Source organism: Nipponia nippon, unplaced genomic scaffold (assembly GCF_047370975.1).
Source record: "Nipponia nippon isolate SJK-2023a ecotype South Korea unplaced genomic scaffold, ASM4737097v1 scaffold_1, whole genome shotgun sequence".
Lineage (NCBI taxonomy): Eukaryota > Metazoa > Chordata > Aves > Pelecaniformes > Threskiornithidae > Nipponia > Nipponia nippon.
The window spans coordinates 10,388,853-10,402,735 of record NW_028262290.1 but is presented as its reverse complement, the minus strand read 5'-3'; the positions used below and the strand labels follow the sequence as shown (position 1 = coordinate 10,402,735).

General features: G+C 41.3%; 1 protein-coding gene across 5 annotated transcripts in view; it reads right to left on the bottom strand.

The window, feature by feature from the left end:
• Positions 1-13,883, bottom strand: part of ASAP1 (ArfGAP with SH3 domain, ankyrin repeat and PH domain 1) — a 182,080-nt gene that overhangs the window by 113,736 nt on the left and 54,461 nt on the right. For all 5 annotated transcript variants that reach the window (XM_087745946.1, XM_087745974.1, XM_087745965.1 and 2 more), the window contains one exon: positions 13,347-13,476. In XM_087745946.1, the coding sequence (XP_087602072.1) occupies positions 13,347-13,476 (130 nt within the window). The remainder of the gene's footprint in view (positions 1-13,346; positions 13,477-13,883) is intronic.

The window sequence follows — 13,883 nt, the reverse complement described above, 5'->3', positions numbered from 1 at the left end:
GAACACAACCAACAAGAATGTCAGTAAATCTTGCATTTAAGCTAGCCCCTTAAAAATGCTCAGTTAAAAGTCACCCATTCCTACTGATTTCAAAAACACTTACCATCACCATCGTACACGACATTATTAAGAACACAGGAATGGACCACCATGGTCCTGCATGCTTGCAACATGGCACAGGCTGGCACAGAGTTTGCACATTCTGTTATACTTTACAGACCATTTTCCTTGAGTTCTCAGACAACATCCTCAGCACAGAAGGGATTGCTCAACATGTCAAAGGAATTTCATTTCCCAAACCCATCCCAGCATCATTCAACTTTATTAAAATTCAACAGTTTCATAAACTGACAATTAACAAATAGTTTTTGAAGGTCATAAACAGGCACTCTCTCATCACTGAACAAAAGCGTTCAAGTTTGGTTTAACATCACTTACATTTTTCTAACAGTTGTCTTCACTTCCTTGATACACACTGCACAAAACAACAGCTCAACTACTTTCACTGTATTGTACTTCCAAGACAATGACACTGACACGTAGAAGTATTTATTAAAACAGTCTTGCTTGTTTTGCAGTGAGCATCGCATTCACGTACTTTCGTTGTCCTGTACTGTCCCATTATCTACCTTGACTTCTGTAAGGCCTTTGACATGGTCCCACACACCATCCTTGTCACTACATGGGAGAGATATGGGTTTGATGGACGGACTATTCGATGGATAAGGAACTGGCTGGATGATCGCATCCAAAGAGTTTGAATCAATCGTTCAGTGTCCAAATGGAGATCAGTAATGAGATCAGTAATGAGTGGTGTCCCTCTGGGGCCCATACTGGGACCAGTATCAATATCTTTATTAATGACATAGATAATGGGATTCAGTGCATCCTCAGCAAGCAGCAGGTGACATCAAGCTGAGTGGTGCAGTTGATTTGCTTAAGGGAAGGGATGCCATCCAGAGGCAGCTTGACAGGCCTAAGGAGTGGGACCATGTGAACCTCATGAAGTTCAACAAGGCCAAGTGCAAGGTCCTGCACCTGGGTCAAGGCAATCCCCAGTATCAAGGGACTGGGGATGAATGGATTGAAAGTAGCCCTGCAGAGAAGGACTTGAGGATACTCGTGGACAAAAACATTATACACGAGCCAGCAATGTGTGCCGGCAGCCCAAAAAGCCAATTGTATCCTGGGCTGCATAAAAAGAAGCCTGGAAGTGATTCTCCCCCTCTACTCCCCTCTCTTGAGACCCCACCTGGAGTACTGCGTCCAGGTCTGAGGTCCCCAGTACAAGACACACATGGACCTGTTAGAGAGGGTCCAGAGGAGGGACACAAAAATGATCAGAGGGATGGAACACCTCTGCTGTGAGGAAAGGCTTGAGAGAATTAGGGTTGTTCAGCCTGGAGAAGAGAAGGCTCTGGGGAGACCTTATCGCAGCCTTTGAATACTTAAATGGAGCTTATAAGAAAGATGGAGAGAGATTTTTTACCAGGGCCTGTAGTGACAGGACAAGAGGCAACGTTTTTAAAATGCAAGAGGGTAGGTTTAGATTGGACATAAGGAAGAAATATTTCTGTGATGAGGGTGGTGAGGCACTAGAACAAGTTGCCCAGAGAAGTTGTGGATGCCCCATCACTGGAGGTGTTCAAAATCACGTTGGCTGGGGCTTTGAGAAACCTGATCTAGTGAAAGATGTCCCTGCTCATAGCAGCGTGGTTGGACTAGATAATCTTTAAAGGTCCCTTCCAACCCAGACCATTCTATGATTACCAGCAAGATTACCAGTGCTACTAAATGCTATGTAGTGCTACATGCCACCTTCGTGACTAAGAACTACCAAAACCAGCTCTATAAAAGCGCCATGCAATCCAAATTTCAGTATAGCAAAAGTATCACTTTTCCAGGAGATGTGTAATAACCTAAATATTGCTTGGGCAAAAAGTCTTCATTAACTAAAACCTGAAGTATGTCAGAAATTCAAGTTTCTACACCCAGCAGTAACACAACAGTCATTCTAAGATGACCTGAATACAACAAACCAAATTCCATGACCAGCATCAAAAGCATACACACTGAGATTTAAATACTGAAACAGTTTCTCAGCGATATGCTCAACATGAAAATCTTTGATTTCTAAAATAGATGTAAATAATTAAAATAAAATAGGGAACTTTGGCATGGATCTATCAGGAGCAGAGCATAACAACAATGTTAAGTGAGGTTCATGTAATCATTAGTGGTTTTCTGTCTTGTTTTAAAGAAACAACCTGACCCTGAACTTGTTCGAGACTTGCTGCTCCAGCTGGATGCACATAAATCTACGGGGCCCAATGGGATTCAACCCAGGGTACTGAAAGAGCTCGCCAGTGTCACCGTGGGACCTCTCTCCATTATTTTTCAATGGTCTTGGGAGTCTGGAGAGGTCTCAGTTGACTGGAAGCTGGCAAATGTTGTCCCAATTTTCAAGAAGGAAGACCCTGGTAGTTACAGGCCTGTCAGTCTCACTTCAGTGACTGGTAAAATCATGGAGAATGTTGTTCCAGGAGTTATTGAAAACCACTTCAGAGACAATGCAGTCATTGGTCATAGCCAGCACAGGTTCACAAGGGGAACGTCCTGCTTAACCAACTTGATTTCCTGCTGTGACAAAGTCACCCATCCAGTTGACCAAGGGAAGCCAGTGGATGTGGTGTTTTTGGATTTTAGCAAAGCTTTTGATACTCTCTCTCACAGTATCCTTCTGGACAAAATGTCCAGCACACAGCTACACAAGTCCATAATACGTTGGGTGAGCAATTGGCTGATGGGTCAGGCTCAAAGAGTTACAGTAAATGGGGTTACCTCAGGCTGGTGGCCAGTCACTAGTGGGCTTCCCCAGGGCTCAGTTTTAGGGCCAGTGCTCTTCAATGTTTTTATAAATGCTCTGGACGCAGGAATTGAATGTACATTAAGTTTGCTGATGATACTAAACTAGGAGGAGCTGTGGACTCCCTCGAGGGTAGAGGCCTTACAGAGAGATCTGGGTAGACTAGAGAGCTGGGCAATCACCAACTGTATGAAATTTAACAAGAGCAAGTGCTGGATTCTCCACCTGGGATCGAGTAATCCTGGTTATATGTACAAATTGGGGGACAGGAGGCTGGAGAGCGGCCCCGTGGAAAGAGATCTGGGGGTTTGGATTGATGGCAAGTTGAATACGAGTCAACAGTGTGCGCTGGCAGCCAAAAGGGCAAACGGTGTCCTGGGGTGCATCAAGCACAGCATAGCTAGCCGGTTGAGGGAGGTGACTGTCCCACTTGACGCTGCACTGGTGCGGCCCCACCTCGAGCACTGTGTGCAGTTTTGGGCGCCTCAATATAAGAAGGACATCAAAACTATTAGAGTGTGTCCAGAGCAGGGCAACCAAGATGGTGAAAGGCCTTGAGGGCAAGACTTAGGAGGAGCAGCTAAGGTCACTTGGCTTGTTCAGCTTGGAAAAGAGAAGGCTGAGGGGTGCCCTCATCACAGTCTCCAACCTCCTCAAGTGGGGCAGTGGAGGAGGAGCTGCTGATCTCCTCTCTCTGGTGACCAGCAATAGGACACGAGGGAATGGAATGAAGCTGTGTCTGGGGAAGTTCTGACTGGACATTAGGAGAAGGTTCTTCACTGAGAGAATGGTTGGTCATTGGAAGATGCTCCCCAGGAAGTGGTCATAGCACTAAGCCTCTCAAGAGTTTAAGGAGCATCTGGATGATGCTCTTAGTCATACGGTTTAGTTTTAGGTAGTCCTGTGAGGAGCAGGGAGTTGGACCCGATGATCCTTATGGGTTCCTTCCAACTTGAGATATTCTATGATCCTGTGAAATGAAGTCTTAAGAATCTAACCAAAATAGGATATCTAAATCCTAGTGGTTTTATAACAAGCCACAACTCTCCTGGCAAATAAAACCTGCTACATTTCATTCCTTCTCACCCCCTCATCCCTAAGAAGGGCTATGGAAAAGACTAAGTTTTGTATCAAGAACACTTCAAGTATGCTTCCCTTGTCAATCCCAAATTCTTGCTCTGTGAATTCAAAAAAATCAAGAGATAATTTACCTGAAAAGTAAACTATAATACAAGAGGGAAGGAAATTAGTGTACTAAATTCAAGGTGGGAGCTCTAGAATTCAAAATTCAGATCATCTGCCTCATAGAAGTAAAGTTAATCCAGCAGAGACATATTTAAACTGTAACACAGCCATCACTTTTTACAATTAGCTGACTTTCTAGAGGTGCAGGTTGATCATTTAAAAAGAATTATATCTTTGTCAAACATTCAAACTATTCTTAAAAATCATACAAAACTTCCAATTTGATAAACTTTCTGAAACACAGATTTGTAAAAATGTGAGTAGTATCCCATTTCCTCTACTAAAAAAGTCTTTCATTGAAGGAAAAACATCATCAACTTTGCTTACATCAGTTTTATTAGGTTTAAACATGCTGTTTTTCCAAGAATAAGCTCAGTGTAAACTTTCACCCAAAAACACACACACAAAAAAAAAACATTAATGAAACTAAATAACCACTTTACTCTGCCTACATATCTTCTTAAGGATTAAATTATGCAGTTCAAACAATTTTAAGAAAGACTACTTTTACCATCAAGTGGAGTTTTGAATGTCTCTGTGGACAGAGGTTCCACAGTCCCTCTGGGCATCTGTTCATCAGACTCATGGTTCAAAACAAACAGAACACCCCCCCAAAATAGTAATAACCAAAAAACCCCAAACACCACCACCATCACCCAAAAAAACCTGAAATCTAATCAGAATTTCTGCCTTCTCAATTTCTTCCCATTACATACTTGAAGAAAGCACTATGACCTTCCCTTAACCTCTCTTCTAAAGCTGAAGAAATCCAGTTTCCCCTCCTTAAGTGATGTGCTCTAGGCCCCTAATCATCTTGGTGATCCTCTCCTGGACTTGTGGCAGTACATCATTTTTCTTCGTTGGTGAACCCCAAACACAGTACCTCAGATGTGGCCTCACAACTGCAGAATAGATGGGACGGACCACTGTTCTCTGGCTGCACTCTTGCTAACGCAGCCCAGTACATGGCTGGCCTTTGTCACTGCCAACCTACGTTCAATGTGTCATCCACCTGAGTCCAAGGTCCTTTCCTGGAAAGCTGTCTTCTAGCCAGCCTGTACTGCTGCATGGGACTACTCCACCCTTGGCACAGGATTTCACATCTCTCTTCACTGAACCTCACAAGGCTCCACGTGTCAGACCATTTCTCCAGGTCCCACTGAATAGTTACTCTGCCTGCTAGCATATCGAGCAACTTGGTATCATCCAAATATACTTGGAGATCACACTCCAGCCCATCACCCAGACAATTAAAAGACACTAAATAGTACTGGCCCCAAAATTGATCCTGGAGGTATGCCACTTTCAATCTGCTACCAGCTGGACTTTGCTTCACTGATCACCACCCTCTGGGCTTGGCAACCCAGTCAATGTCCCTCCCATCCATCCTACAGGTCACTTATCTGGTCCATCTCTCACCAACCTGGATAGAACGTTACAAGAGCAGATCATGCGAAAGGCCTTGCCATCCTACAGACTTCTGTTTTCAAGAAAGTTATCTCCAGCATCATACTAGATTTTTAGTTCTTAGGCAAGGAAAAACCAACAAAAGAAAAGACTCTATTGGTACCGTAAATGTCTATTTCTGCACCAGAAAGACTTCTGTATTTCTGCTGACAACAAACATAACAAGAGGGATAAAACAAGTAAGGTCAAGATAGAGGTGGCTATAAAAAAAAGAAAGAAAAGGCATACATCCTCTGGCTTAACCATAGCAACAACAGAACTTCAGGCCTGTCCTTTCACCAGTGAGTGAAAGAGACAAGGAAGCCGTGTGCGCGCCCATGTGCACATCTATGTGTATAAAGGGGGAAACGGGATCCCAACAGTGTTTGGTTGCTTTTTCACAGGAGCATTAAAGGAAGAGTTTCCCATAATCACCACAATCAAACCCACTATCCTCAAAAATCTTACTTGTCACAATGCTTATACAAAACCTCAGCATTAGCCCACTGGCATTTAAAATCCAATCTATATAACACAGATCAATCCTGTCTCTTTAGAAATGTAACAGAATTGTTTGCTGCACTTTTCAGCAGGGAGCGTACTTCCAGCTGTACTCCTTCAGGAAAGGAAACTCATGCTATTATCTCAGGAGTCTTCCTTCACACTCACCAATAAACTTTAGGCCTCTTGGCCAGTATCAATCAAACCTGACAGTCTCTAAAGAAGTATCATGGCACATGCTATTAACTGGATTCTGACAAGTTTCCCATGAAATGTAAAAATATGCTATTGGTTTAGGGCACTTTTTTCAGAAAACGCTTATATTGCCTCTGCACCTGAAACAATATTAATAATTAGCATTCTTGGCTTGATTCTGCCTACTGATTTTATTGCAAGGTACTATTCCATTCAGTGTAAGATGTTATGATCTTTCTTACAGTTCTCCTCTGTAAATTTGTTTCACATCTGTTTTTAAAAAATTATTATTGTTTGAAAACTGAGTTTTACTCACTGGAGCGAGAAAAATACTGGAAATTAACTCGACCAATCTAATTCTGTTCCAAATCATTCATCTGCTGTCTTTCAGTGATGCCATGTTGGAATACAAACATGGTTTTGTGGGTTGTTTCCCCTCCTTTCTTTGTTCTTCAAACAACTTTTTCTCTTTTATTGCTTTTTAACTACAGAAGATATCTCCACAGGACTCCAATCTAAACACTAAAACCAACTTTAAGTCATGTCACTTTAAGCGCCTCTCTCTTCTCCATCAGGGCCCAAGTTCCCATGACTACATGGTACACACTCCGTCAGGATTTATCTGAATGGCATACTGAACAGAGTGCACCAAAGAGCACTTTCACAGTTTCCTAACTGATGAGCAAACATGAAAGCCTGTTGAGAGTTCAAAACAAGAAGCAGTACTTCTCTAAAAAACACATGAGCTACGAAAAAGCAATAAGGACTTTCAAAAATGTGTCTAAAATGAATACAAATTCTCAAAAGGCAAAGCTAATTAATCTACCATGACTGAAACTTTGAGCTACCAGTGAATATTTTTTTTTGTTTCTCCTCGCATCAGTCACATTTAGGCAAAAGGAGATTGCCTGCTTATTACAACCAAATGTTTCGACTACTATCAAATGAAGAGTAAAACCGATTACGTACTAAATGAATAAGTACAGTAGCATGTAAATGTAAAAACATGCTCAACTGCATTTTTGTGAAACACGCTATCGTAAATACAGAATATTGCTGTCAACTCTCCTTCTTCATCACATTTTCAGCATCATAATGAGGAGTCACCCATGAGTGACCCACTGTGGCCTCTGTATTTTAGAATGCTCATGTACCCATTTTTGTGTCTGGTGCAATTTGCCATTCAGTGTAAAAACAGTAATAATTATCCTGCGTTTTATTTACTAGACAAAGAAACTTTTCTTGTCTGGTTCTTTTAGGATGGTCTGCTACCAAAAGCACATTTCTTCGAAAACTGAAGATTGCTTGTGGCCTGTTACGTAAGAACCAGCTCTTAAGTACAAAGCTCTCTATGATGCAAGACTCTGTCTGACTGTCATAAGTAATAGGTTACGAGGTTAGGAAAAGCTAGTTTTAAGTTTAGTGCTGCTGGAGTCTCCTGGATTTCCTACCCCCCTCCCCCCAAAGAAAAATCTATTTTAGTTAAAAAAAGTAAAAAGGATAAAGAATAGGATGCTACAGTTTACCAGCTGTAATTATATAGAGGCAATGCTTCAATGGAAGTGAAGTGATAGAAACAACAGAAAAATTTATTTCTCTTCAGACACACACACAAAATAAATCTTACCAGTTTTCACAGTTCAGGCTAACGAACAAAGTCTGTACGTAATGCCAACTAAAACAAAAAGTTGATTTAGAATGGAAGTGCTCCTGTTGTCTTGCATGGTTTCACCTGCCTCCCTTGATAGAATACTTCATCACTGGAAAAGGATCTTGTGGTAGAAGAGTGTATGAAATCTCTGTAGATGAACCGACTGTACAGCAGTTTCAGTGCTATACTAGTTTCTACAAAATTGTAAGGAGGAAAAACCCTGTCCCCTTACCCTTGTCCCAGAAGTCTTTCCCCCAGCAGAATAAGAAAATCTCACAGAAACTGAAGCATGAAGGGAAAGTTCCAAACAGGAAACTGAAAATTATTCATACACAACATACTTTCAAAGAAAATTTTAAAAAGGCAAAATAAAAATACCCCCATACTTTCCCATCTCTAATCTTAGACAAGCATCCGTGACACAATGAAGAACACTGAGAAACCTTCTCCCTTCAAGTTATGTTAGATTATACCAGACTTGCACTGAGAACAACAAAATTTATGTTAGGCTGAGCAGGAGCCAAACAGTCATTCTTTCACTGATGTAACATGCACACATCTGTTACAGGACCAGTCTAGACCAACAGACCTCTAAGCTGGAGCAGATCAGCACAGTGAGAAACAAAATGAGCAACAGTCATTGCAGGAATGGTGATTTAGGGGCTTTTTAATTAAAAAAGAAAGAAAAAAAACACACAAATATATCTGCAGCCATATTTCATTATACTCATCAGTTAAACAGTTATTAAAAAAAGGATGCATATGACAAGATCTAATTGTCAGAAGCACATTTTGAGTTTTCAACTTCTTATTGAAAAGCAAAAGAGAGCAAGAAATAACATTAATCATTAAAGATGCTCAAGTATTACAAAAGTATAACAACAAAACAGTCATCAGAAACAACTGCAGCTATTCTTTATTGTATCATCAGCTTCTAACGGTCCCTTCTTATCTACCAGCCTGCCTAAAGGGAATTTAAACATTTAAGCTTAACCTCTGTATCTCTAGACAGTCCTGAAAAACATCTGCTGCTTTAGGAGAAAGACTCAGAACTGCCTGGTCATGATAACTGAGTTATCCCGTGAGTGCAAAGATGTCCTTTCAGCTGGAGCTGGGACACAGCGGAATGGTAATCAAGACAGTCTTGTGGTGATCCCACATGTGCACTACTTATTCTCAGAACAGATGTCATCATTCCCTAAAAATTCCAACTAGCTCCACAGTAATATCAACTCAAGGATTAAAATCAACTCTTCAAAAATCTATTTGAGTAACAGAAATCATGGAGATACTGTGGATATAAAAGCATGTCTGGTAAGAGCAACGCAGAGACTATATTTTAAGACACTGTATCAGTAATCTGTCTATACTATCTTAGGATTTCAACTTTTTTTTTTTTTAAAGTAATTAACCACATATCTACATATGCAATAATCCACCTCTTCATATGAATATTATAAAACACTTCTCCCAGTCTCATGCAGAAATATGAAGTTAAAAATGTCTTCTTTGCATGAATGTAACATTACGCTGAAGAAATCAACACAGAAAGGAGTACAGACTGCAAATTCTCTTAAACTAGATCTAGACAACAATATAATGGTTTTGTTCCCTCCCCTTAAGAGTTTGGGGAAAAAAAAATTATTTAGTAATAGAATGAACTTTAAAATTTGTGTTTACTGATGACCATTAGATAACACTCATGCTTTAAAAAAAATTATGATTAAAAAAAGTAAATCTTGCAGTTCTTTGGTAACTACCATATAAGATGCCTAACCTTGGCTAGAAAGATGACAGGGACCTTTTTTTGGTCTGGCGTGACTGGATGACCAAAAAAAAAAAAAAAAAAAAAGTAAGCTTTGTCTCTTAAGAGGAAAAAAAAGCTTGCAAATTTTCAAAAGTTTCAGTGGTTTAAACAACAAAGCATGAAACCTTTCCAGTCAATAAACTGCTACATAGCAGCATGTACTGACTACTTTCTCCTTTTATAATATTACAAGAGATTTAAATAAAGTTTGGGGGGAAAGTTTGAGGGGGCATCTTTGGTTTTTTTTTAATAAGTCACCCACAAACACACAGAAGTCTTTCACAGAATCTCTTTTAGGGTTCTGATTGTTTGAGGTATGCCTTAATATTTTGTTGGGCTTTCCACTAAAAACTTACCAAACAGAAAGTCATCAGAATCAGTAAAAATGCCTGCTCTGATTTTTCATCTGAAACTTGTCCCAAAACTGCATCTAACTGGATCCAAAGTCTCCTCTGAAAAGGATTTTAGTTGTAATAGGAAGAGAGTCAAAACTAGGACAGAATGTATCTATCAATCCACCCAGTTGAACTAACTGCACTTCTTCTGGAAGACAAGCAAGTGGAAAAAATAGCAACTGAGTCCATCATCTATTTTATTATTTCAGAAAACTTGTTAATTGTGATTAAGGAACAGTAAATTCACAATTCTGTAATGCCTTCATGGAACTAGAGAGACAGACATATACACACACAAAACAGCGTATTTCTTTTTTGTCACATTCTTTATGAAAAGGTGGTTTTGATCTAACCAGTGATCTGAGCTATGGTAGGAACTACACCAGACTGAGAGGCTATGAAACAGATGTAACCTTTGTAATCTCTTTAATTCCCTTTCATTTCTGTTCAGAAAATAGTTCTAGTTCACAATCTTATTTAGAATAAAGAAAATAATTAGTTTATCCACAAACCAGCTTATAGTCATTGAAGTAGCAGCAGGTTGTGTTGAATTAAGTTAGCTATAAAATAATGACCTAAGATACCTCAGGAGGTTGCAGCGAGGTGGGGTCGGTCTCTTCTCGCAAGTAACAAGCAACAGGATGAGAGGAAATGGCCTCAAGCTGTGCCAGGGCGGGTTTAGGTTGGATCTTAGGAAAAGCTTCTTCACTGAAAGGGCAGTCAGGTACTGGAACAGGCTGCCCAGGGAAGTGGTTGAGTCCCCATCCCTGGAGGTATTTAAAAGACGGGTAGATGTGGTACTTAAGGACGTGGTTTAGTGGTGGACTTGGCAGTGCTAGGTTAATAATCAGACTTGATGATCTTAAAGATCTTTTCCAACCTAAACAATTCTATGATTCTATAAGAGTGCAGAGCTTGACACTGCCTGCAAAAGCCCAGCAAGGGCTCCAGCCTACATCCAACATTAAGTCGAAAATCAAACAACTGCAATGACGGGATCATCTCCTCTGCCTTAATATAGCGGGCTCAAAATTGGAGTTCAGGAGCTGCTTGAAGAGCTTTTCAGCCATCCACGATGCATGGACAATAGCAGCGGTAACAAGAGCTACGTAACAGCCACTTGAACCATTCAATTTCAATCCCCTGCTTCATACCAATCACAGCCTTAGGTAAGCAGATGTACAGAAACCAACCTAGCTTTAAAGTAGCAGCAGCGGAACTGCGTATGCAAGCCACAATAAAGACACATGGTCAAAGACTCTAACGGAGCGCTTCACCTGCCACATTCTGACCATATGCATTTCTTCCTGCAAATTAATAAAAACAAATCTGGGAGAACTGCAGATTTTTTTCAGTATGTAACACTTCAGCATACTTATGTCTTGTTTCCCATCAAATAAAGCTTTTTTATATTTACAGATAATTAAAAATAATACAAAACAAGTCCAGAATCAATTTAAACTGCAAACAGTTTAAATAGAGCATATAAAATAGTTATACAAACAAAAGAAATTCAAGAAATAGCAACGCAAGCACTAGAAGTGCCCACGATTCTCTATTCCTCTGATTTATTGCTGTCAAATCAAACATAAAAGCTTTGAAAAGATGCACGATCCACGCAAATGGTGCAGAACACTGTGTATTTATCTTCTATATTTTGGGTTTCTTTGGACAGGCATTACCACACTCAGACTGTACTGATGTATCTTCCAAATCATGAAAGCATTATACTGTATTCTTACCCTAGAAGTCACCAGTGATGGCAGAATACGTATTTTTACTTAACTCTATGAATGCTGTCAACTGTACTAATAAGTATACCAATGGCTGTACCTATTCCACACAGTTAAGACCAGGGGGCAGCAATACTGTCAAACACAAACCAAAACAGGTTGATTTCTGACAAATCTATGAGCAACCATGGCTTAGTTACAGGAGAAAAAAGCAGTTACAGTTATGGAAAAGTTACAGAAGTTAATCTAGGTTACATAATAAAAAAAAAAATATATAATTTTAAATGTAATCTTACAATCACTCCATTACCTAGTCAGTTATTGTAAACAATAGCCCTGTTAAAATTTTGAACACAGACAATTTTTCTACTAAGCCAACATTAAGTAATTTTTATCCCATGTAATTAGCTTTTCCATACCCAACACTATCAAGAGAACGCCACGATCAATACTCTTTCCTTGCATACCAAATGCTTTGCTCATGCCAACATATTCAGCAAAGCTAAAAAGAATCTATTAAATCCATCTCCTAGATACATGCTGGCTCCTGAAGAATTGACAAATACTTGATGAACCAAGTGTATAATCCAAAACAAAAACTAACTGCAATCTATGAAGCAATAGCAAAAAACTGTCTTCTCCCAGTGTCATTATGCCAGTACCTTCAACCAAGCGCAGCGCAAGAAAAGAGCTACACAGTGTCTTGTTTTAAAGTCATTTGGAAGACATTTCCTCATAACTGCTGACCTAGTCCACAGGAAATCACAATGAAACCTCAAATAGGAAGCAGTGGACAAATATCCCATAGAAACCAGCTCTGTAAGTTTACCTGTTTTCACACTTCTATTTCTTGAGAGCGAAGCAGGATGAACATTTAAATGACGCTCCTAATAAGCATTAAGAAAAACCCCAACACTGAGGCTTCAAGGTTGAGATGCTGAGACTGTATAATCACTTCTGCTGCATTGTTTTGCTCCTCTCCTTCCACCACCTATTTTGTATCCATATTATTTTCCTCACTCCACATTCATTCCTTCATCCTTGCCTCATTTCTTAAATGAAGTCTCCCTTGGCAGCTTTCTGCAGTCAGAGCTCTGCGCTGACTTGACCTAACGAGTGGCTGGGGAAAACCTCTGCTAACGCTCCCAAACAAAACTCAACCTTCATCTTCCCTGTAAAAATCCCAACATTCGCACTTTTTTCTACTGCAACAACCGCCAACATCAAAAACACCACGAAGTACAACAGTAATAGTTAAGTTCAGGCAACCGCTTTATGCACTAATCTTTAAGCCGCCAGGGCAGGAAAGCTTTCTGTAACTAGCCCAACGCAAGAGCAAAGTCCCACAATTAAAAGACCAGATTACATGCATACCAATGCCTCTAGCTCCCGTGGATTTGGGCGGGTGGTACTGCCCCGTCCCTGATGCTCTTTCTCAAAGACGAAAAAAAAAAAAGGGGGGGGGGGGGGGAGGAAGCGGGGGGGGGAGGTGTGTGTACTGATTTACCTCTTCCAGCAGTGTGACCGTATTTCTGCAGTTCTGCAACCGGGTGGTGAAGCTGGAGGTGGTCGGGGAGTTGTAATCCTCTGTAGTCTCGGCGATGAACTCCGACACGGTGATCTGGTCCGGCATGATCCTACCCCACCGGCAAAGCCCAGAAGGAGCCGAGCACACAGATCCCGGAGAGGGGAACCCAAGTTTTGAGGGGAGAAGGTGGAAGGGGAAAAAAGAAAAGGAGGGAGGGGAAAAAAAAAAAAAGGCAGAGGGAAGATGTTAACAGCCAGCAGGGACCCGCAGCATCCGAGCAGCGGAGCCGCAGAGAGAGGCTGAGGCTTCGCCCTCGTCAGCCAGCCTCTCCCCCGGCCGCCCCCTCCTCCTCCTCCCAGGCAGGAGGCGAAGGGGGGAGAGGCCCCCACACGGCACCCCCCGCCCTGCGCCGCTCGGCCCCGCCGGTGGGGAGCACTCCCTCGGCGGACTGCGGCCCCCGACGGCTGCGGGGACGGGGCCGCCTCTGAAGAGCCCGGCCCCGCCGCTGAGGGGAGG